The 24,609-nt window shown below is 35.0% G+C and overlaps 3 protein-coding genes across 3 annotated transcripts; 2 read left to right on the forward strand and 1 right to left on the reverse strand.

The window, feature by feature from the left end:
* Positions 1 to 3,372: 3,372 nt before the first annotated feature.
* LOC113691888 (deoxypodophyllotoxin synthase) lies at positions 3,373 to 5,621 on the forward strand. Its single transcript, XM_027210215.2, has 3 exons — positions 3,373 to 3,885; positions 3,982 to 4,306; positions 5,280 to 5,621. Exons 1-3 carry the CDS (start codon positions 3,509 to 3,511, stop codon positions 5,520 to 5,522), a joined length of 945 nt encoding a protein of 314 aa, XP_027066016.1. The 5' UTR covers positions 3,373 to 3,508; the 3' UTR covers positions 5,523 to 5,621.
* A 1,059-nt stretch (positions 5,622 to 6,680) lies between these two features.
* Positions 6,681 to 11,039, forward strand: LOC113693956 (probable plastid-lipid-associated protein 13, chloroplastic). The gene is made up of 7 exons (XM_027212762.2): positions 6,681 to 7,073; positions 7,797 to 7,918; positions 8,011 to 8,094; positions 8,578 to 8,674; positions 9,411 to 9,627; positions 10,043 to 10,095; positions 10,555 to 11,039. The coding sequence occupies exons 1-7, from the start codon at positions 6,807 to 6,809 to the stop codon at positions 10,648 to 10,650; spliced, it is 936 nt and encodes a 311-aa protein (XP_027068563.1). The 5' UTR covers positions 6,681 to 6,806; the 3' UTR covers positions 10,651 to 11,039.
* A 5,451-nt stretch (positions 11,040 to 16,490) lies between these two features.
* LOC140007995 (VQ motif-containing protein 25-like) lies at positions 16,491 to 17,269 on the reverse strand. Its single transcript, XM_072051638.1, has one exon. It carries the CDS (start codon positions 17,153 to 17,155, stop codon positions 16,583 to 16,585), a length of 573 nt encoding a protein of 190 aa, XP_071907739.1. The 5' UTR covers positions 17,156 to 17,269; the 3' UTR covers positions 16,491 to 16,582.
* Between the last annotated feature and the right edge of the window lie 7,340 nt (positions 17,270 to 24,609).

Raw genomic sequence — 24,609 nt, forward strand, 5'->3', positions numbered from 1 at the left:
GAACACCGATTTAGTGTTTTTTGTGGGCTATGGCAAGTGATTATAACTAGGTATTTATATTGGAGGTTTGATGGTTGTCGGTGCAAAAGCAATACTATGGACCAATTAATGTGATTGATGGTTATACTAATAACGATATGATATTCTTGTAATTAAAAAAAAAAATGATGTGATATTGGCTTATAGTAATAATTATAGTTTTCTAACAAGCTGATAAAGGTAATTCTTGGCTGAATAGATAATTAATTATTGTATTTGTGTTGGTTGCAGTAACGTGTCATATCTTTTGCAATATTCTTTTATTTGTGTTGGACCAGTTTTTGTGGGCATCAATTTATTGCTTTTGGTGGGCTATGCCAATTGATCATAACTAGGTATTATTTATATTGGAGGTTAGGTGGTTGTAGATGCAAAAGCAATAATAATATTATAGATAGTAGATCTATGGACCAAATAATAATGTGATAGTAGTTTTTTTTTTTTTTGGGATAAGGGAGGAGTAAGATTTAAGAAGAGGGAGGGTAATTTGATCCTAGAACCTTTATGTTGTGGAGCTCAACTAATGTCATAGTTAATTGTATCTAAAGAAAATAATAATAATGATGTGATAGGGGTCTGTATTAATTAGTATTTTTTTTCTACTAGGTTGATAAAGGTTATTCTTGGCTAAATAGATATTTAATTAGTTGTATTTGTGTTGGTTAATGTGTCATATCTTTTGCAATATTCTTTTATTGTATTGCCTGATTCTAATTCAGCCGAGTCACCGAGAAATTGGTCAAGAAGTCACTGATACGGATAGTCTCGGCCAAGTCATCTCGAATCAACTCGCAAATTTACATTTTATAGATTTTTTTTTTGCTAAGTTTTTTAATTTTTGTTTAGAATATTTTTGAATATTATTCATAATTTTTAAAATATTAAATATTTTAAAATTTGCGTCTCGTGGAAACCGTAACCGATATATCGAGACCGATATGAAACGGTCCGGGTCACGACTGCAACTTTGAACCATGCTGTCAACTAGTATCCTCTGGTTCGGGAGTATTTCTGGTCTTGGAGAGTATGCTGAAGGGAACATTTACCAGGACTATCAACTCAAAACAAGATCCTTATTATTTTTTGAAAGATCTTCCTCTTTTGCTGCAGAGTATACGATTCACAACTACTTGGGTTCGTACTCAGATGACGATGTGTTACATTTGTCAGTTTTGATGTTGCAAAGGGCATGTAGCCCATTTGACGTCCAGAAAATGATTTTCCAGCTGATGTGGTCACTAGTGCTTCGCTGAGTGTACAGGAAGCACAAAATGGCACGTGAATTAATGAGGAGGATATTGAACAAAATGAAGGGGAAAGAGGTGGAGCATTTGAGGTAGGATCAATATTGCCATTTTGCCGTCTAAATTTTGATCAGAATCATAACAGCCCTTTATTTTCCCTGCGACTACATGCTTAAGAGTTTCACAAACTACTCCAGTATTAGTAGCTAGCTTGATGGTGGAAGATTCCACGCATTCAAGATTCTGCTGCACAAGGGATTGAAACACAACAGTTTGAAAATATATATATATAGATACTTGTCTCCTCAGTAACGTCTTTTACCATACAAGATAAGGTATTGGTGATCGGGGGGAGATCTGATCATCAACGAAAAATATTAGATGCATGTGAAAGTGCAGATATGGATGAAGGATCCCACAAGATTGAATAGTCATATTGATCTTTCACCTGCTAATATTTTACAGATCAAAAAATTTATGATTGAGACATGAACCCAAAATCTTGATCCCAGAAGTACTCGCGCTGTCACAAAATAGGGGTCCAGCACCATACCTCAACACTATCCTTCCTCCAGCCGGCATATCAATTGTCAAGGCCTTGAATTGGTGTCTCCATAACGACAAGAACATCTCCTGCGACCACAGGATTTTTTGAGGATAATTATATATCCATCACTTGCATATCTTGAAAAGTAATGTGAAAGGGTTCTACCACCGTTCACACTAGGTGGCGTTAGGAAAATGTAGGGGGGATTCGGTACTCAGGCAACTACTGTTCATCGCTTGTAAGTTAACATGTGTGATTGCGATTCAATATATATATTACTACAACTAAGCTGGTTCCGATCCGAACAAATAATTGAACCTTTCTTTCCTGTGCTAATCCCACAGTACTGATGTACGTAATTCACTTGTATATCCAAGCATCCAACCACAACTGGAAGATGCCAATTTCCAAGCAAGAAAATGTCAAATTGTAGAGCAATTAGTTTCGAGGAACAATTTTTTTCTTGTTTTAAAGCTTGCACTGAGTACAAAGTGAACTATTTTTGAAATAGTTTTCATTTCATAAACTAATCATACATCAAAGTCTTAGCAACTAAAATTTGAACTTTTCCCCTGCCTGGTAGATCAGGGTTCGAACTTGGCTGTCAGATTTGGGGATAGAAAGGGATTAGTGGAGAGGGGGAAGGTAAAAATAAAATAAAATTAGAACTTTAGAAAAATTTTGGATTTATTCTTTGATCTTGACATGACTAAATGCAAGAAATTGGTAGTAAATGCTAGTGTGTTACTTTGGATAATGAGTTATGTCTATTAAAAATTGCCACATGACACCAATAGAAAAATTCAACTAGGAGGCTAAATTGAAATTGTTGGACTAATAAGCAAATATTCATTGCATCAAATTATCCAGCAAATCGGAATAATCATATACAACTCACAAAATGAAATAAAAATATCCAGAATATATCCCTCCACAAAGACGAGGACAACATCATGTGAACCAACTACGAACAGGGAATTTAATGGTCTAGAAAGTTAACACAAAAATAATTTACAAACGTTAATAGCCAGATATATATATAAGGGATTTTCATAAATATATGTACATATACACGTAATACAAGTACACATATGCATAGAAGAAATCGTCTACAGATAGTCCGACCCATGCGAACACATATGTTTATTTGACATGTATTAGAATAGTATATATTGGATTTGGATGGATACCAAGACTAATTAGGTCATTATACACAAAGAACAAATAAAATTTCCAAGTGTGTTTTGCTCACTGTTATGTGCATATATGTATAATTATTGAAACATACGAAACTATAAGATATATTGATATGATTAGATTTCTTAACAAAATGTATTAGAAATAGTATATAGTTTACAAGTTACATCAGTGTATTGGATATATTACATGTACAAACTCTCAACAATTACAAATAGAAGTAGCACCTGTTGAAGTAAAACTTGACTATACATTTGTTGTCGCCTACCAATCACTCTCAAAGATTTCAATGTGAAAGGAATCAAGGATTCGTTTTAGGAGCGACTCTATGGTACCCCAATAATGGGGACTAAAAATTCAAAGCAATTGGTGCACGTTACATGGGGTTTGCCTCCTATAAATATGATGCTAGTTAACTCCTCCTGTTCATTAGTATTATCTTATTTTAATTGATTGTTTGAGGAGAGTAAACTTTGCAGTTATGGGCTCACAATCACAAGCCAACCTCCCAATCGTATACTTCACCCGGGAAGCTCTGAAGCCAGGCACGGGTTCTTGGCTGTCAACTTGCAAGAAAGTGCGAGATGCACTTGAGAAGCACAGCTGTTTCTTGGTTCAGTATGAAAGAATTCCTTCAGAGCTGATCAGTGCAATTTTCCTGCAATTAGGAGAGTTATTTGATCTTCCCACAGAGACCAAAGTCCAAAATATTACCACAACTGATGGCTTGTTCGGCTACTTTGGGCAACAGCCGACAAATCCTACTTACGAAGGCATGGGAATTGAAGACGTAAATAATCCAGAAGCAGTGCTCAAGTTCACAAATCTCATGTGGCCCTCAGGAAATGATAGTTTCTGGTACATTTGAATGTCTTGTTTCCTGATTAAACTTTTGGCAAATTTGGTTCTTTAAGTTCTGAGTTGAGTTGTGTTTTGTGGTACTTTGCTTATCAGTGAATTGATGGAGTCCTACAAAAACCACGTTTCGGACCTTGAAAAATTGGTGATGAGAACGATTTTTGAAAGCTTTGGTGTAGAGAAGTTGTACAGCTCTCATGATGAATCGTGCAATCGCATGCTTCGATTCAATAAACACAGGCCACCACAGATGAGTGAGAATCTTGGTGGTGTTCCTGAACACACAGATCCAACTTTTGTGACAATAATTCAACGAAATCAATATTCAAGTTTAGAGGTGAAGTCAAAGGAAGATGGAAGCTGGATTGCTGTTGATTTTCCTCCATCATCATTTCTTGTCATGGCTGGTGACTGCTTGGTGGTAGGTTCTCCTTTCCCTGTCTGTACTTTGTTACTAAATAAAGATTAAGAAATGCCCATCATTCACAAGGCTTTCTTTTTTTAGTTGGTTGGAGCTTGGGAGGTTTGGTATTCGGTTTCGGTGGGGATGTTACGTCCGCATCGCCATCCCCATCGAAGGATGATAATTGATAGCTCCCCATCCCCATTAATGTGCGCATATAATTGGAGTAGTTGTCAACTTCAGAAATATAAGCCATGCATGCTTTTTTAAAATGGTAAATTGCGCCACGCACCCCTCAAATATCATTAATTTTGCAGTTTGAACTTTAATTTAGCGCTTTAGTATCTTATACCATTAATTTATGGCACATTATTCAAATTAGTTGAACATTAATTAAATTTTCTTGGTATATTTTTGTGAAAAAGAACTAATATGCATCTGTTTACTGAGTTATTCTTTATTGTTCAAGAGGTACTAACGTTCTATCATTCAAAATTCACATTTTTTTTTTGGTTTCAATCAATTTGAATAATAATGTGCTATAAATTAATAGTATCAAATAATTGAGTGTTAAAATTGATATAGCTTAGGGTGCAAAATGCAAATTGGTGATAGTTATAAGTGGAAATTCCAATTAATCCTTTCGAAAAAGCAAAACATATATATTATTGTCTCTCTGTCTCTCCCTTTTTCTTTTCTTACTTGGCTTTCGTTATCCTTCCTAAACTTCGAAACCAAAAAACTACTTGCCAATTATTGAGGGCTCAAAAGTGCAAATTAGAATTGACCCTTTAGAAAACATAAAATACTAACTTGTTTTCTTTCCTATTCCCATTGCTTTTCTATTGTTTTCCTTCCTAAACTTTGGTATGGTTCCATTGGGAATAAACTACGGCAAAAGAGCATCACATCACATTGATTAGAGCATCATATTTGATTTTCCAAGACTAGAAGCGTGAACATATATGTAAACATATTCTTCTTGGCTTAGGCATGGAGCAATGGTAGGGTGCATTCGACTGTGCACCGCATCAGAATGAGGCCAGGGGAAACAAGATTCTCGACTGCACTATTCTCGTACCACAGTGGGATGGTTCATGTTCCAGAAGAGCTAGTGGACGATGAGCATCCATTGCAGTTTAAACCATTTGATCAGATGGGATTTTTTCGTTTTACTTTCGCTTACTACCCTCTGAGTGATGAGAGTAAAATTAAAGCTTATTGTGGTATTTAGGACTTCCTTTGTTTGCTTTACTTTTGGATGTGAACTTTTAGTGCATACTCATGTTCAGTTTCCTCCGTGAATGAAGTAGTGTTCCATTCCTTTCTAGCATCTTGAGTTTGTTCTCTTGCAAACTGATATTTCAAGCTTTCCTACATTCTGACCTTAAACCTTCAAAATGACATACTGAAAACTGAAGGGCTAGGTAATATAATTCTTATAGCCCTTATTCCCCAACCAATGTTTGATTGAAGACAAATTTGGTTGCGTAGGTCATCACAAAATCCAATATAGTACCATGTACCATGACAATCAACACAAATTCCCTGATTACTAATGGTACAAACTCCAGCGAAAAAGGAGTCAAAATTAATGCCAAGTACCCCAAAAAAAGAATAACTTTCCTTACACTATCCGTGTATATACTGGCGGAATTGGATAAATATCATACCATCTGAATTTGATCTAAATATGGTAGGAGTAAATGTAGTACTAATTATCCACCAAAAGAAAATGCAAAGAATTTCATCTAATATGGTAGGAGTAAATATAGTGCTAATTAAACACGTACATATCTTATTTTTACTAGCTTGATCAAACTCTTAACGTCTCGACATTAATCAAGTAACTATGTAAATCTCTATTCAACTCTCACAATTTTCCTTCTCCCCTTAATTTCCCTTGTAAGCATAAAATTTCTTTTCAGTAATCAACAACAATAATAATAACAAAATCCTCAACATGTATCAATCCCCCATCATTTCAAAAGTAGCTATGTTTTGAATTATTTTTTGTAAAAATTATCATGTGAATGTTTGGATAGTAAATTATTTACACTGATTTATCAAAATGCATGATAAACATATTTTTCAATCACCCTTTATATCATATACATCACATAAAAAATGTGTTAGAATATTTTCTTCATAGAATTATCCCAACTAAATCTCCTATCTAAATACAAGTATCCTGTCAAGTGTTAATGAGGGTTAGCTTGACCATAAAAGCGATGAGCAAAGCACGAGTTTAGCATGGTCTTAAACTGCGCTTTTTTGGTTGCAGTAAAGGAGGCACAGAGTTTCCATTTCATAACTGTAGCATCGAAGGACAGAAGCGGGATGCTGGTGACACGTGTTTAAACTTCCCACGCCTTTTGAGGATTCTTACTTGTTAGTTGTCTTGTCCAATTATCCGCGACTCTGCTCGTCCTGCCCGGTCCTCGCCTTCCAGCTGCGGCACTAAACTCTGCGACAGACGCACAAGCGCCTCCCATTACATCTGCTCTTTCTTTCCCCAATGGCTTTCCCTTTTTCAATTCAAAACCTTCCATTTTCTTCAGCTCTCCCTCGGCGCAACACGACGGCGTACCCTTCTTCCCTTTTAACTCTGCCCAGTAACCGTAGTCTCCTGAAAATTCCAAGGAATGCGAAAAATCAAGAAAAATCCCTTGCTGGGGCCTTGACTTGCAAAGCAATGGTTCAGCAAACAGCTGTCCAAGGAGCTACTGCTGCTTATGCTAAAGAAATGGAGAGACTTTCCGCTAAAGAATCCCTTCTTCTTGCTGTAAATTCATATAATCTCCTTGTGTTATTTCTTGAAGTTTTTCTTCACTTTTGACCCACTAAAACTAGGAAATTTAGCTCTCTTAATCTGTTCGTGTTTGATATCACTATTCTTCTAGATGGGGTTTTCTGGGATTTCAGTTTTTGCTTGTTAGTTGCGATAATATTGTCCGATTTTTCAGCTCTGTTTTATTTCTATGCTTCTAATCTTGGTTGTTAAAATCCCAAAAAAGAAGCAAAGGAGATAAACAAAACTCTGCTTTAATATTTTCCTTTTTCACGAAATTTTTTAAATGTCTTGATTTTGAGGGAATATACTGCAATTGGTCCCTAAGACAAGCCCCATTTTCCTCTAATTACCCCACTTAAATATGTAGATAAAGGATTATTACCCCACCTCCTCCTCCTCCCCCACAAAAACAAACCCACCCCCAAAAAAAAAGGTAAAAAGTAAATAAGGACTTGCTGCCTTAGTATCTGAAGTTTATTGGTTAAAGCCTCATACTTTTCTGGGGAAGATGTGGGGTGCACCGAGTTACTGATGTTTGGTGTAAAGATGTGGATGTAGCTTGTGATATTGCTGGTGCAAGTTCCAAAGTTTAGTGGGAAACCAACTGGATTGGCCTTTTTTCCCCGGCCTCTTTGGTCAAATGATTAATGTATACATTTGATTTTCGGGTTTGATGTGATTAATCAAGAATAAAGATAGATTTTCTTATTTCAGTTCAAAGATGCAGGGGGGTTTGAAGCACTAGTGACTGGAAATGTAACAGATATGCAGCGGATTGATGTGAATGAGAGGATAGTAAGTCTTGAGAGACTCAATCCGATTCCTCGACCAACAACGTAAGGTTTTAAGTCTAATGACAAGGCCGCTCAATCTTCAAATGCATAAGGTTTATCGACTTGGCACTTCATTGATGTTTTCAGCTGTCCAGGTCTCCTTATCTTGAAGGTCAATGGAATTTCAAGTGGTTTGGAGATGGAAGTCCTGGCTTTTTTGCCGCTAAGTTGGTATTCCAGTAAGTGTTCTGTTATGGTGGTGATTATCTCTGTTCACTAGAGTGGTCTCTGCCTATGTATGCTCCATGTAGGCACCACAGTGCTTGTCCTTTAGGAAAGTTATAGGAGTTTAGGGCTTTATGATTTTGCATCTCTCAGAAATCTTCACTTCATTATGGGCATAAGAAATGATCTTCGCTGCCTAAGAGAGCTCCGTGCTTGTTTGACATCCCGCCCTTTTTTTCTTTTTTGGGGTGGCTTGAGTTGTTGGTAAGGAATCCCGAATCCCTGAGACCTTCTTTATCTTGTTAGTTCGTTTTTAGCCAACTTCAATTTACTCCTAATTCTGTTGGATATTAAAACTATTTGGGCTGCATTTCAATTATCTTAGAGAGAATGTTCTGAAATCTATGGCATATGTTTGGTAGGATATCTACTCAATCACTGTAAAAGTAGATGGACAAGCCAATATCACTGGCAGTAATGTGGTTTTGCATTCACAGGACATTTCCTTCAACGTTGGCTACTCTATCGAAACTTGATGTGCTGATCAAGGATGGATATGCCAATATCACTGCAAGTTTGAAGTTTGTTAACTCGGTAACATACTCTATGTGACTGCAACAAGCAAGTTTAGCTTCTATCTGTTAATTAAACATAAAATGAAATTGAAAACGAATTAAAATATATAAAATATAGAAGAAAAAGAGTACATAGATAGATGTATCAGGAGCATTCTGCATTCCTCAGGTGATGGATAACCCCACAGATTGCTTTCCTCCACTTTGATGCCTGCAATTTCAATTGGACTTTATCCATTTTGATTCATGAAAGTTGAGTCTTGAAACCTCAATAAAAGAGATGAATGTGCAAATGCCAGTGTAAAATTACTCCCGTACTTCTTGCTACTGAGCTACACTGGCAATGTGAAGGCTATAAATGTGTATCATGCATAGTTGGACAGCCCTTTCTATATCTGGTAAACCCTCCTTTTCAAGAGAGTGATTATTCATTCTCAAGTGTAAAGCACTTTGAATCATCCTGACAACACCATATGGAATTATGATCTGATGCACATAATAATCTATGAGTTTGGGTAAACTTGCTGATTTTAGCTGCCCAAACTAATTAGAGGAAAGGATTCCAGATATACCAGGACGTTTTATTTTATATTATTTTATCACTATTGCTTTTTTGGACCCAAGTAAGCAGACCTAGGTTGTTATCTATTTGGACTTATTAGCAACTCGTATATGTGTCACTTCTTTGTTGATATCGTCTTCTGATCATAATTTAACAACAACATTGTGGTCAAATTTTCATGAGTGAAATGCAGATAGATAGCAACTTCATTCTTTCAACCAGATTATCAGTTGAGGGACCACTTAGAATGAAAGAGGAATATGTTGAAGGAGTATTTGAGTCTCCAAAGCTCAATGAAGAAACCATACCCGAGCAGCTTAAAGGTGCTTTCAGTCAGGCAGTTAGCACAGTGGAGCAACTTCCTGGTCCCATCAGGGATGCTGTTGCCAGTGGACTGAAAGTCCCTCTTGGTGAGGATTTTGAATGTTCATTTTGAACTTGGATTTGATATAATCCTTTACCCTTACTTCCTATTATATTGTTGTGCATTTGACTTGTATGCGAAAGAAGCGTCCACAGATTCCTGTTTTACCAGGTTCTGTCATTTTAGTGTCATCATCATTACCCCGTCCCAGAGATCCTCTGCCACCTCACTCCACCCTCCTTAAAAGAGATAAAGAAATTTAAAAAAAAAAAAAAAAAAAACTTAAAAGGAGAATAAGAGCAAGAGTAGTGTATTTGCCAGAAATCCAGATGCAATGGAAATCAAAATAGGGGAAAGCGTAGGTGTTCATCCCCGTATAAGGGCTATCATAGCTGAAATGCTGCTCAATTTTTTCATTTTAGTTGTGATATGTTATTTGACATTTATTCTTACCATGTCAGGCGGGAGGATTCAGAGACTATTTATGATTTCCTATCTTGATGATGAAATACTGGTTAGTGTACATGAACCATTTTTTGTAGCTTGCAATCTTCAAATCTCTCTTACAGAATTTATCAGTCTATTCATATCCATTACTTGTATGTAACGTGTCTGATATCTTCTTTCGCTCCTAGTCATTTTGTAATTCTTAAAACATAGTTTGTATGTTAGCCAACACTTGGAATGTAGTAGTCTGTCTTCACAAAATCACATGTACTTCTTGCAAGAGCTATAAGATCTTCTTTTCCAGCGGAAATGAGGACACTCTTCCTTTTGCTTTGCTAAGGTTTCAGACTTATTTGTTCGCAAAACCATGTAGAATGGGCCGATGGGCGTGGAATTCTACCATATTCCAAGACCTGATGATCAAATTATGATTGCAATTAGGCATTTTGCTGTCTAAACATTTGTCTCTTTACAACCCATTTAACTAATCCTAGACTAATATTTTGTCCGCTGGTGTTCTTGGCAGATAATAAGGGATATCGGTGGAGTTCCTGAAGTCCTTACAAGATTAGATCCTGCCCCAGGAACCAAGGAAGATCAGATAACAGACTATGAGAGTTGAAAGAGCCGCAGCTAGCTCTGAGGGTGAAAGCTCGGTAGTTCAACTTACCTCGGAAATCCAGCATATATTTTGGCAATATATTACTCCCAATGGGAAACATCAACCAAAAACAAAAAGGAATTGCACTATAGAGTACATCATTCACGGAGAGAGGAAGGAGGGGCAGTGATAAATTGACCAGTCGAAAGAACTGGTTCATTGGTGCGGCTAGATGTTTTGATGTCAGTAACTAAGTGGTAAAACGTTTGAACTTGAAGACACTGGGGCAATAGCACTCATTGCCGTTGTTATTACTTGTACTGCTCAGGGTAAAGTAATCTTTGCCTTGTAAGGGACAAATGGCAAATAGGTTTGAATTAATCTATTTCATTAATTACATTATGTTGGCATATTGTTGCACTTCTATCAGACACTAATGGTGCCAAAACTTTTAAAGGCTGAAAGATTAATTGTTCCCAAACAGGGGGAAGATTTCTTTCATGAATTCCTGCAGCAAACAAGGCAACAAACAAACTGTCCCAAAGGCTACTACTTCTGACTTTGCTGCTGCTTGAAAAGTACCATTTTTTTTTTTAAGCATTGAGAACTTGAGAAGTACCATGTCGATATTTGTTGTGGGATTAATTTCAAAACCTCCCTTGAGATTTCCAACAATTACAGAGAATTCTTTTCAAGTTTTAAAAATTATACTTACCTCCCTTGCTTGCAAGGTTTATGTAACAATATAGACTCGATAGTTTATAATTTTTCACAAATATCCTAAAATACCCTTCTTCAGAGAACAAGACAAAACAAAATAAGGTTTTAATATTTAATTTCTTGTACGTGTCATGCTCACTAAAACAAACAAAGTCCAGTGACTCCAAATCATCTCAAAATTCATTACTTGCTAATTTTTGCCTTATACAACTCACTACCACCGCTACCAATACTAAACTGAGAAATGCTTCCATGTTCCTAAGAACATAATTCATTATTGCTCTAGCACTCTTAGAAATAGAGACAAAATTCTACCTTTATAGTAAAATCACAATCAATAGGTAAATAAAAGAGAGAACCAATGAGTAATTGCTAGACTTTTTTGCTTAACAAACATAATAGTTATTTCTTTATGTTCCAACTCTCAATTTCATTTTTTTTCCTATATCATTGCCACTTTTTTCATCTTCCCCTAGTTTGACAATAAAATCCACAATCTGCACCTTGTTAATTTGGTAACTTCAATTGGCTAACATTTGTAAAGAGTAAAACTATTAGAAAAAGAAAAAAGAAAGGGTCTAAATTTTTTATAGTTAAAAAGAGATAGGAAGACAAAAAATATAGATAATTTTTAGAGTTGGTAAAAAATTGATAGTGGTATGGTTGGTAACAACGGAGCCGAATATTAGTGAGAGGGAGAAGGGATTGTAGGAGAAAAAGAGAAAAGAATATGAAAGAGGGATGAAAGGAGGGAGGAATAGATGAAAATTAGAAAATTGATGAAAATTATTTTTTGATATTAGGAAATGACTAGTATAATCATAAGAAGTATTTTTCGGCTTTAAATGTCCCTTTATGATTTAACTATTAATTGAAGGACATTTTAGTCATTTGATTAGACCAAGAGAGGTCTATGTAATTATTGAAACCTTAGGAGAGCCAAATAAAATTGTTAAAAGCCTCAAGGGAGGTTTCTGAAATTATCCCATTTATCGTTGCATCAAACATTGACTTCTAGAGGACTGGCTTGGGCTTAAAGCACATTTCTAGGTGAAATTAATGAAATTCAGCCGATTGAAATCTTGTAGACTTGGAACTACCTCCTAAGGAAAAGAAATCAAGGAATCTGAGGCGAAAGTCGCAACGGATCTTCTGTCTCACACCCTGTGCCATTCTCTGTCCCATTTTTTATTCTATTGTTATTTTTCCTACATAAACACCATGTTTTAGTTCTTTTTTTTTTGTTTTCTTTAGATCCAATAACTATTAATTGAATAAAAAATAAATACAACAGCTTAAAAAAAGAAATATATAATAGAAAATTAAAAAATGCGGCAGAAAATTCATAAAAAATCTCATTTTTTATGCATTTTGATTTTTTGAGTTTATTAAATTTTGTATATTACTTAGTTAATAGTTATTGGATCTTAAGGAAACAAAAAAAGAACTAAAACATGGTGTTTATGTAGGAGAAATAGCAATATAATAAAAAATAGAACAGAATGCACAGGATATGGGACAGAAGATCCGTTGCCATTTTGATGTAATCTTGTCTTCAGCGTTTGCAGAGGGCTGGAGGCTTCAAATTGAATGACCAGGACGTATAAAGAACAGTGGTACGAAGAATTAGCACCTTCATTATGAAAATTCAGAATCATAAGTCAACCTATTCCTATCAGTTTTGTCATGTCATTACTCGTTTATCATCATATGGATACAGCATCTTTGGCTTCGTCATTATTTGCTTATACAATTTCTTTTCTAATTAACTTTGTGTTCTCTTCATCTATGCATCGATTAGGAAGAAAATGTTGTACTGTACGGTTTGAATTGTTATTTTTAAAAATTTTTGAAAAAAAAAAAATTTACTATAGTGATTTGATATATATAAAAAAAATTAATGAAAAAATATGTTCATGAAAAATATTAAATTTTTTTTTTTTTGCAGAATACCACAATTCAAACAAGGATACAAGTCTCATCGTACATTCTAATGCCTTATAAACCATATAGACCCTAAATCAATGAATATTGGCATATCGGTCATAACATTGAAATGTGTAGAATAGTCTTTTTTTTTTTTTTTGGGAAAGATTACAAAGATTCTCCCATGGTAAGAGTAATACAATCAACAAACAAACGCACAAATAGTAAAAGAATAAACTCACATACAGGGAAATAGGACTTCAAGACCTCTAACTCATAATGTCTTAACCTCCTTGACCATTAATAATGATATCTTTGAGTGTGTTTGTATAGTAGATTATTCGGGATAATTTTTTGAAAAAATATTTTTTTATGTGAGATAATAAGGTGATTGAAAAATATGTTGATGATACAAGCAAATAAATTTTGACAAATTATTAACTATCCAATTCTTCGTTGCAAACGACTTGGCTTGATCCTCCCAAGGTCACATAATACGCTTAATTAACTAATGGACCGAAACTGTTCTGATTATCATAATAAGAGCTTAATTGTGTCACATCCTACAAATTTTGTATTATAATCATCAGGTGAGTCAAGAACAAATCACAAAAATCTCAACTTTAATCAATTACCTTCATTCGTGTTTGTAACATTAATTATGCACAAATTTTCACACCTAAGGCAAGGTATGAAAAGTTCAATGTGCGTGCAAAAGATAAATGATTTCCAATTACGCCAGCAGTGGATGAAAGGAGAAATTAAGAGTCCTGTGACATTGGAAACCCGTCATGAAGACTTGCAAGTCTACTCAATTTTAGCCTAATTAAATTCGTGAAAACGCCGCCTCAAATTGGAAACAAATAGTAATACACTACACAATAGACGTGGGGTTTAAGTTGTATACCAAAATACCACTAGTCAAATATTTTCTTTGGTTGAAATTAAAAAAGGAGCACGAGCTTTAGCCTTTGGTTCCCATGATCACAATTAAGGGGTTAAAAAAAAAAAGAAGAAGAAGAAAGGATATTTACTTCCTTTATTCAAGTTGATTGCACGTTTCAAAAACTATAAATATATAGATATATAGTCGTCAACTCTAATCAATAATAAGTGATGAGCATGACAAATGACAAAGTATGTTGAATAAATTTCCCTATAAGTCTAGGCTTAATTCAGCCAACAATTTTTAATATATGTTGTAATTAAAAAAAAAGGAAAAAATTAAGTAAATCTTCGGTTCCTAGCTATGACCTTGTTCTCGGTTGCTTTAGATTTTACAAAATCTGTTTATGAAGACTGATTATGGAGAATAATCAAAATCAGCAACAACCACTCTTTAGATAATTATAGATTTTAATTTTTTATCATATTAAAAAATCTATAATTAGAATACAAAAACAGTTGAGAACACCACAAAAACTAATTATATATCTAAAGTGAAAATCCATAATCAGACCAAAATAAGCCCTATGTGGTCACGAACTTTTTGAACTGGATTTGAGGGGATAGATGAGAAGGAAGTTCTTCTTTGTTTGCTACTTTTTTAATTCGTTTGCCCAAATAAATTGCGCAGACGTGACTAAGCAACAACCAAAATACGAATTAATAAAGCCTAAAACAGTTTGTCAAAATGAGCTACGATTCATCAGAGACATAGAGTCATCATCTTTACCATTATAAAAATGAAGTCAATCGTGAATGTAACGTGGAAGCAGGCAGGCAGGTTGAGGATATTCAATTCTGTGCCATTTCTGCGTTTTCCTACTCTTTTTTTCTTTCTTTAAACATTTTCGTTAGGTCCATGCATCGATCTACTTCTTGATCAGTTTTAGTTAACCACCAAATCAATTTACTTAAAACGGTGGATGTATCGCATCATATTTGGTATTGGAAGAAAATACAGGTAAACTCTACACAATAACTTGACAAAGTTGCATTTGCCCTTGAAAAATAGTAAACAAAAAGTCATTCTTCTTTGGACATAATTTGTAGAAGGGTCTTCGAAGAACTTTGAATGGGTGTTGAAGTTGCAATGGGCAAATTTTGCCAAGAACATGATCCAGAATTAAAAATAACCTAATTTGGAATCCTCAGCTTGTAGAACATGAGCCTCAACTTGTTGTAAATAATATCAAAACATTTTCTCTGTAAACAAAGTGGGGTTATATATACAAAGTTGTACAAAATTAAAACTCAACTTGGGTCATACAAAGTTGTAGAAAATAACCCAATTTGGAATCCTTAACTTGTAGAAAATAATATCCCAGAACATGAGCCTCAACTTGTAGTAAATTGAGTAGACCCCTATACAAAGTTGTTGTATATCCCTTAATTGCATTTGACACGTAACGTTGTATGATTTGTCAAATACTATATTTTTGTATCATTAATATTGCTGCTAATGTTTCAGTACATGTAGCATGTTGTTCAATTGGTATCATTCTTCTTTTTAGCTTCTTTTTCCCTGAATTCTTCTTCTGGCGAGTAATTCGGATTGGATAAACACATGACATCGAGGTCAACATGTTAAAATCATAATATATGATGAATCTTGCAAGAAATGCAGAACATTAATTTTTCAAATGCAAGGTCTTGCTTGAGTCCAATTTGGTCTGCCGAACTGTAATCTGATCAAAGGAAACAAAAGACGTAAAGGTAATTAATGGCTCTAGAGACTGTCGCTCTAAGGGATTATTGAGCATTTTGTTTGTGTTTTTGAGAGAGACATAGAGATGAAAATCAAGACCAAGAGTAGGCAAGAAAAAAAAAAAAAAAAAAAGAAGACTAAACCTTGGATTGCAACATCCATAGCAAAACAACAAAATGTTTAGCAAGTTCCTAAAGATAAAGAACCAAACAAAAACAAGCCACTAGAAACTTCTCGGGACAAAGAAACACTAACAGTAATGAGAAGGAGTTGAATCATTCACAAACATCCAAATGGAGAACAGATATTGAACTCCATTTTTATTTTGCTTCCAGTGCTTAGTTGGGGGAGCAAATTACATTATTTAACTCCATGCCATATGATATTCCTCGTTTAGGGAAAGATTAAAAGCAAAGAAAATATGATGAATTGCATACTCATCCAGGAGTTCGAAAACTTCATGTGATGATCAGGGAGTAGTGCAGTGGGAAAATCGAACTCAAGAGAAGAAAGGATGGATCCCAGAAATGAAACTCTACTTAAACCCTAATTAAATAATTAAAGATTGAATAATTAATCAATAGCTAGTCATAAAAAAAAAAAAGAAATTACCAACATTTGTTTTCAAGTCAATACGCTACTAACTACTATTACTAATTAAGCAAGCTGGGATTGTCCACAAGCATCCATATGAGAAGCTTCCATGGGCATAGCAGGAAGCAATGGAAACTCATTGTTGAGCTGTTCCATGAAGCCCTCCAACTCAGCAAAACCACCTAAGAAACCTCCACCAGAATTTGCACCTCTCCATATTTCTTCTTCACCCTTAATCCTTTCTCTGAAGCTGGCACAGTGAAAACCGCTTCTTAGTTCCATTTTTTTCGCCAGTGGCCTGTGAATCATGTGATGCTGGGGCAAAGTACTGCAGGAAGTATTTCTTGATGCCTCAATTTTGTTGCAGGGAACAATTCTTGGTAACTTTTTCTTGGTGCAACTGTTGTTTTTGTTCTCTGTGGGCTTTCCAGTGAGCCTTTGCACCAATTCCCGGAAATTTGCGACGTCGGTCTTGATGATCTCCGGTGCAAATATGTGAATTATGCGAATTTTGGGCTTCACTTTGGATATCATCTGAGAATTCTTATGCAATCCTAGTGCTGCTGGTGCTGCACCTGTTACGCTAGTATTGGCGACACAATTTTGTCTGTTCGTCTTGCCTTCCATAATATACATCAAGACTACCTGGAACTTGAGATTTGAGCTGTAGATAAAAGAAAATGGTAAGTTGTAAAATTAGTTAGGAAAGAAGGGGGTTGGAGAAAGAGTGGCTTCTTAGGACTGCAAAGGTTGGTTGATTCTTTAGTGAGGAAGAAAAGGGGGATGTTTGTATATATAGGAGAGTAATCAAAGGTACTTGTTGAATAGAATATAGTAATGAAGGGACGATAGAAAAATTTTGAAAAGAAAAACAAGCTGTCTGTTGAGGCAAGGATTGAATGAATCCTTTTCTGACATATTGAAGAATTGGAGAGAGTCAATAAAGTATGGAATTCATCTATCTATTGGTCCCCGAGCAATAATATTATAAGAGCCTAGTTAAAATGACAGAAACAGTCCTCTGTCTCTTAGAGTTGATGACGCAATTAATGCAAAACAATATGATAATCAAACTTTAGCATGAAACACAGTAGTTGCCAACTTGGTTTATATTTAAATCACAAAACCCTAATGTTAAGCTTTGTTTATGTTCTCTTTTTTAAAAAGAAGAAGAAAACAGACTGTTGCCAAGCAGTCGAGGGAATTCAATTCATAGCAGATATTAAAGTAACATTACGAACTAACTGATTGACCTTTTCTTGAACTGTCACTGCTAATTTGTTAAACGGACTGTTTAATAGGTGTACATTCGTTAAGATATATTTCGGGTGTTAGATTTTTAGAAATATAAGATTAATTAGGAAAAGCATATAAATGCAAGGAAATTAATTAGGAAAAGTGTATAAATGCAAGAGAAAATAGTAATTATTAGTGTGCGTATATATATAGTAGGTTGGGTTAAGATGTATTTCAGATGTTAGATTTTTAGAAATATGAGATTAATTAGGCAAAGCATATAAATGCAAGAGGATTAATTAGAAAAAGTGTATAAATGCAAAAGAAAATGGTAATTATTAGTGTGCGTATATATATAATAGGTTGGGTAGAATATAAGTGCATTAACGAGAGCCCATAAAGCGCTCATTAAAAAACCATTTGTTAAATGGTGGCAGAGTATTGTGTGCTTAATTTTCTCATTGAGTGTTTCTCCAAGAATGTTGGTTTAAGAAGTAATTTGGCAAATGCCAAGGTTATAACTCAATGAGAAATCCTAAACAAGAATTAAGTACAATATGTCAATAAAAGATTAAGTAAATTGAGACCACTACTTATTTTTTATAGTACTAAATAAGAATACTAATCCCATTCCAGTATTTATCGTCAGTCTTCTTTTAACTTAGTCTTAACTATTTCCCTTCACAAAAAGCAAAAAGAAAAAATATTAAATCTTTAAAAAGATGAAAAATTTGTTTCCTCTCCTAGCTATTGACATAATGATACAGATATATGATCAATTATAATAACCTAGTTCATACGACGTTTCACCTATAACTAACAGGTCACAGGTTTGAGCCATCGAGAGAATAGGTGAAAAATCACTATTGATCCTTTGAATTTTTTTTTAAAAAAATTACAACAGCACCAGGTTCCTCCTTAGATAATAATCGTTGGACTCAAAAAAAAATTAAAGAAAAAACAAGAAGTTTAAGTCAATCATACATGGTAACTGTTTAGTTCATTTGATGCTTATAATTAATTAGTACTCCACAAAAGAACTAACAACATAATGCACAAGTCAATCACAAATATCCTTACCAATTTTTGTGTAAAGGACAATTAAGTCATTATAAAGGACTAACATGTCTAGCAACAAGCAAATACGTGATGTGATACTCAATACAAGAATGCGCGTAGTAGGAAGAAATTGAGCCAAATGTCAAAGCTCCCATTATGGATTTGGGTACGGCCATGTTTTGTCCAGGTTTCAGACGTCTCAAAATCTACTACTCTTCTCTGTATCTTTCTTTCGTTGATTTGGTGAACCATATATTGCTTTATACTTGCAATATTCTTTGCTAATCCTACCATCAAATCTTTATTATGTGCTCGTGATCTTTGAAATTCATCACAAGTTATTGCTTTGGTTTTTGGCATTACGTTGTATGTCCTTCTTGAATTAAACATGCTTTTGGAGAACATTCCCACGTACTGCATTAATATGTTTAGCAATGATTCCAAACCAAAAGAATTCAATTTCATTTCATTGAGTTGTATTTGCCTCTATTTGGTACTTGAATGCCCTCGAATTCAAAGCTTTAAACACAACTGAACTCCAAGGTTTTGCCATGGTTTTGACTTTTTCAAATGTAGGTGCCAATAACATTATGTGTATCAAATGCTTCTGTCAATATAGAAGATTTTAGGACAAATTATTATCTCTAAACTTTAGAGTTGAAAACTTGAAAGAGTAAAATTTCGTATAAATTCCATAGCCGTGTTTATAATTTTATAACAATCTATCACAACTTTACTCTCCTTGCGCTTAGTCGTTGTACGAATGGTATTTAGCAAACATCCAAATCGTGTTAAATTCCCTAACTTTTTGTAAGTTGTTGTTTTTCAAAAGCTGCGGAATTGTTTGGATTACATTTGTGTGGAAAGTTTTTCAGAAGTATTTTTTTTTTCAAAGTATTTCTTTGACGCATTTCACGACCATTTTTTTACTTCACGTACGTCACATTTAAAAAACAAAAGATTAATCTTCCCTACATCACATTTAAAAGTGCTCATTGTCATCCGCTGTAGAAGATATATTAAACATATTAATCAACATCACGGTTGTTCAGCAAATGAAAAAATAACACACGTTACATAAAAATGCTTTAATTAGCAAATTCTGTCAAGTACTCTTGTTAAACAACCTTTTGCAAATAAACACCAATCCTTAAAATTACATATAAGAAATGCTAAATCCTTGAAAACAGATTCGACTTGGGATAATTTTTCTCATTTAGTTTTTTTCAGTTCTTTTCATAGATAAAATAGTATTCATGTGCTAGCAACTTCTGGCGGATTCTAGTATGGCATCAGAACTAATCCTTGTTCAGGCTCACAGTTAATGCGCCTGCCTTCCTACTTGCCTCTGATTGTCTTTCTCTTAGGATAACATGACCAGTTGATACCTTCTCAACAGGTGCTCCTGCTACATCTATTTGTTTATTTAGGTCGTCCAAAACAAATTTCATTTTCCTACAACGCTTTAAATTAACTGTTTCCACTGTCACTACACCTTTTTGCCTTACTAATTGTTGAATCAAATTCTGCCGCTATAGTATCAAGGTCTCAACGTACTAATGAAGTTATCCTCAGAATCCCAACAATCATAGTCTGGAGCACTATAATAATTCCCTGTTCAAATCATAAAAGATTTGCCCTGGACTATTGTACTATGGCACCAGTGTGCCCAGATGGTAAGTTCTTTGGCTTTTACATGTTTGGCTTGTTCTTGAGAAAGATAGAGATTGGATGGACTCTCCGAGTACATTTTGGTGCTAGTGATATATAGCCAGACCTGCGTGGTCCCTTGTGCCGGTTGCTCTTGGGTATTGACCAATTCTTTCCAACTCCAGCTTTCACGATTTCACCAGTTTCTTTCTGTATCCTTCTTCCATCTGCTCTTTCCAAGTTGTCTTTCTCAGGGTAAATGACACTTAAATTCCGCATTTCTGTTTGCTACTGCTTGCTTTTATTTATCTGAAACTAAAGAAACTTTTCTTGGCAACAACTATTCCTCACTAGAATTATGTGCACAGTTTCACATCTGGGTTCAAAAAGGTTTTGGAGCTAGTCTCAGAGCACTTTCTTGTAGACTTGTCGAATTTCTCGTCCCTAATGTTTCACCTTTCAGCAGATCTATTGCCCCGATTTTTAGATAATTATTATCTTTTCCGATTACTCACTTGCATTAATTGGGAAATGGGAACTGTTTGATTTCTTGAGCATCTGCAGGTTTCATGAACATGATTTACAGCTTGTCGTCAGACTGAAAGATGAGTAACTAAACTTAAAAATGTGAACCACACATAGATTCCACATATAGGCTTTTAAGTTCAGACCAGTCCAAACAAACTTACCATTATTTTTTTTTTTTGGTATTAATCCTGTTGCACTAAAAAGTGAATTAACATTAAAAAGTAACTTGGGTGCACTAATTAATCAAATCTACTATGAGTTAATTAACAGCTGCATAAAAAATGCAGGTAGTGGACCCTGGAGGAAAGTCTAACACCCTATAATTGGTTCATCAGTTATACATTAACTTATCCGAAACATCGCAATATTCACCCAAGAACACAAATGAGACCCGCTTCCATCCTTGAGAAAATTTTCGGCAGGACGTGCAAATGCTTCCAATTCAAGGAGCAAATAGGACAGGCAGTCTCGTTCTCAGCTGTAAATAAATAAGCCTATGTATGTTGCTCAGGGAGCATGTTTCATTGCGTGAGAGTGCTAGAATTTGGATTTTTATTTTACTGAGCATCGCCTTCGCCAAATATTCCTACTCTCATCAAAATCTCAAACACAAATTCATGCATACATCTTGCTGGTTACAGGTAACATGTCGACATTTTCAAGACGAGAACTAATTGCAAAAGTTTGATGATATAATACCTCAATCCAAGAGTCAATAGATGATAGACAACAAAGATGGGCTCTTTCCGTACTGACGTTAGGAAGAAACTTAAAAGGAAAGTTAATTATGTCTCGCTTGTACCAGAAAGATGATATATTACAAGTTGTCAGCTCTCTCCTACCTAATCTCTTTCAAACAGAAAAGAAAAAGATCGTACGAATGCTGGCTAGTGAAATTTGGCACAAGATAGCTGTGATAGTTGAAAGAGTTTTTTGCCCATAGTTGCGAAATATTTTCCTTCAAAAATTAAACAGGCTACTATATAAGTTTATATTCTTCTTCACGAATTCATCTAAAGATAAATCATATGCAATTGCTTAATCATGCGGTTCAAATTTAACGATAGCAAATAACTTTCTACAAAGAAGAGTGGTTTTTAATTACTTCTTCACTTTGAAAGATTTGACACTTGTTCAGTCATAAAATGTTGTCAACACATGCAATTTCTTGCGCTTATTGTACTTTCTTGTGAAACCTTTACACACAAATGTCTACGCCGTGTAGTCTATTCCTGTCACATTATTTACTTTTAGTTCGCATAATGTGTTGGCAGATATGGACGCAAAGTCGTCTCCGTCTGTCAATATTGCTTGGTATGTTTGGGTGAAAAGTTCGCCATTCAACATTAGACCCTTAATCTAAGCTATAATTGTTGACTGAGCACCATCATTTAATTTCTAGAGGAAACTCCCCCGGGGGAATAGGCCGGAACCCCTCCCTTCCCCCCCTACTTCCAAGCTTAAATGGGAAAATGGGAAGCACGAAGTATATGGCGAGCACAAATGCAGGTATTGGCGGATTTTGCCGGCTTAAGTATTGTGTGCTATCAGCTATGTAGTGTTGTTTTTTTATTTGTTTTTGGTTCTGAAAAATTTTGGATGAATTCAACTCTAGTTATCCTCACAAATCAAAACATGCTTCTAAGAACACGGGTTGTTAAAATTCTTACAAATTGCCTTTTTTAGGCCAATACTTTTTTCTAATGCAACGTTTTACAACTAGCCCTATATTAGGACAAGGGAGATGAGGATGGACCCATATCTCCATAAATATTTCAGAAAATCCTGAATCGAAAATGCAGACTAGGGGTTTGTGGATACTGAAACATAAAACATGAAATTTTATCAAGGAAGTGGTCCGATTTTATCAATGGTCTCAATTTTTTTTTATTTTAATAATAACGATAATATCCGTATACCCTATTATAGGTGGTGGACGGAGCCAAAGAAATCGTTACAGAGGCGGTATAGTATTGTATTGTTCACGCACTCACGCACATGCAGGGGTACGTAAAAAAGTGAAAAAAAAGTGAAAGATGATTAGAGAGTGGCTTTGTCCGTGCAAGAATGATTGCTTATAAGCCGTTAGATTTGCACGTGCACGGGTCAGAGATGCGGATCATCATGATTTTCAGTTCCCTTGAGCTCCGATGAATCGCAATCATACCCTCGTAGCCAGCCCAGGCCCAACAAAATCCCACTTTGACGTCATGCGTCCGAAAAGCAATCCACACCGGACTCGTGTGCCGGCTGGGCCAGCCGGCCCACCTCACTTCCCCACGAGCAACTCTGCTGCCACGTGGCAAGCTGGTACGTTTGCGTACGCTGGGATTAGGTTAGCCTTAGCGGTTTCCAATTAACTATCCAAGGGAAACTGCCAAAATACAAACCAAAAAAAAAAAAAAAATCCACCACTGGGGGGAAAAAATATATTAAGTTTCAAGCCAGCCAACTTTCTCCGGTCTTCCCTTTTAAAAAAAAAAATAATAATAAAGAAATCCACATTGGTCAGCACACTAATCTCTATCGAATCTTTCTGATCATTAAAAAAAAGAGGTTTTTCTGAGGAAAAAAAAAATACACTATTTGAGGTATGATTTAACGTATTAATTGGATAATTGGATTTTAGCTTTAACATTTATGTCATTTTGAGCTCTTTTGTTATCGAAAATTAACATGCTACAAAATTTTGAGAAAAAAGAAAACTAAAATAGAGGTTGAGTGATGGTACGTAGCATTAGAGGTCCATACCATTAGCTTGATACAAAATTATACCATTGCTTGGAAAATGAACGAGTTAACAAAAAATCTTTTGTTCATGGAATACTTTGGTATGATACAATGATGTGGTTAAGAATTTTTTTTTTTTTTTTTAGTTCATCATATAAAAACATGGTTCCGATTATCACAATCACAAGCTTCTTCCTCTCAACTTAACCCCTCTTCCCTCAAGAGTAAAACACACATAGAAAATACAATGCCATGTTTGGTTCTTGCTTTGTCATGTCCAAATTGATAGTTAGTCTCTGACAAAATACCCATTTTTGAACGATTCAATGCCATTTTTTTTTAGAAGCTTTGCTGCTGATTGGTTAGAACAATATGTCCATAGGTGTCATCTTTATTCAATACGCGTTTAATTAGCTCCTTGTTTATGGCAGATTAATTTTTGGGTAATTTTTTTTTATACGCTACTAGTGTGTACATGACCGGTATTGAATGTATGTCACATAATTCAATTTCAAAATTTTAGCATATATGACACACATTCGCGATTATTAGTGTAAAACAAACTTTACATTGACAGTGTATAAAAACTTAATCCTTAAATTTTAGTGTATTTAAATCCAATTGATCAAAATACCCCAAACCATAAATAATTTTTTAAAAAATAAACTTAAAGTTGACCAACCTTGACCTCAGGACGGGCGGCTGGGGTGCACGAATAACATATAACCAATCCTCTTAGGTGATTGATTGATACATATCATATAAACACATACAGTGTGTCTCACTCACAAATTATATATATATATATATATGTACATGCCTCTTGGATTAATATTCAAGTGCAGCTCTCGTACCTGTCATTTTCATTTCTTGATTTTGGACTGGCC

Source organism: Coffea arabica, chromosome 6c, assembly GCF_036785885.1.
Source record: "Coffea arabica cultivar ET-39 chromosome 6c, Coffea Arabica ET-39 HiFi, whole genome shotgun sequence".
NCBI lineage: Eukaryota > Viridiplantae > Streptophyta > Magnoliopsida > Gentianales > Rubiaceae > Coffea > Coffea arabica.

What these genes read in the sequence shown, in the direction of transcription:
- LOC113691888 (XM_027210215.2), top strand. Translation starts at nt 3,509, where the DNA reads ATGGGCTCACAATCACAAGCCAACCTCCCAATCGTATACTTCACCCGG. An exon ending in TCAGGAAATGATAGTTTCTG is followed by an intron (nt 3,886 to 3,981) that starts GTACATTTGAAT and finishes TTTGCTTATCAG; the next exon opens with TGAATTGATGGAGTCCTACA. An exon ending in TGGCTGGTGACTGCTTGGTG is followed by an intron (nt 4,307 to 5,279) that starts GTAGGTTCTCCT and finishes TTCTTGGCTTAG; the next exon opens with GCATGGAGCAATGGTAGGGT.
- LOC113693956 (XM_027212762.2), top strand. Translation starts at nt 6,807, where the DNA reads ATGGCTTTCCCTTTTTCAATTCAAAACCTTCCATTTTCTTCAGCTCTC. An exon ending in CCGATTCCTCGACCAACAAC is followed by an intron (nt 7,919 to 8,010) that starts GTAAGGTTTTAA and finishes TCAGCTGTCCAG; the next exon opens with GTCTCCTTATCTTGAAGGTC. An exon ending in GCCGCTAAGTTGGTATTCCA is followed by an intron (nt 8,095 to 8,577) that starts GTAAGTGTTCTG and finishes TTGCATTCACAG; the next exon opens with GACATTTCCTTCAACGTTGG.
- LOC140007995 (XM_072051638.1), bottom strand. Translation starts at nt 17,155, where the DNA reads ATGTATATTATGGAAGGCAAGACGAACAGACAAAATTGTGTCGCCAAT.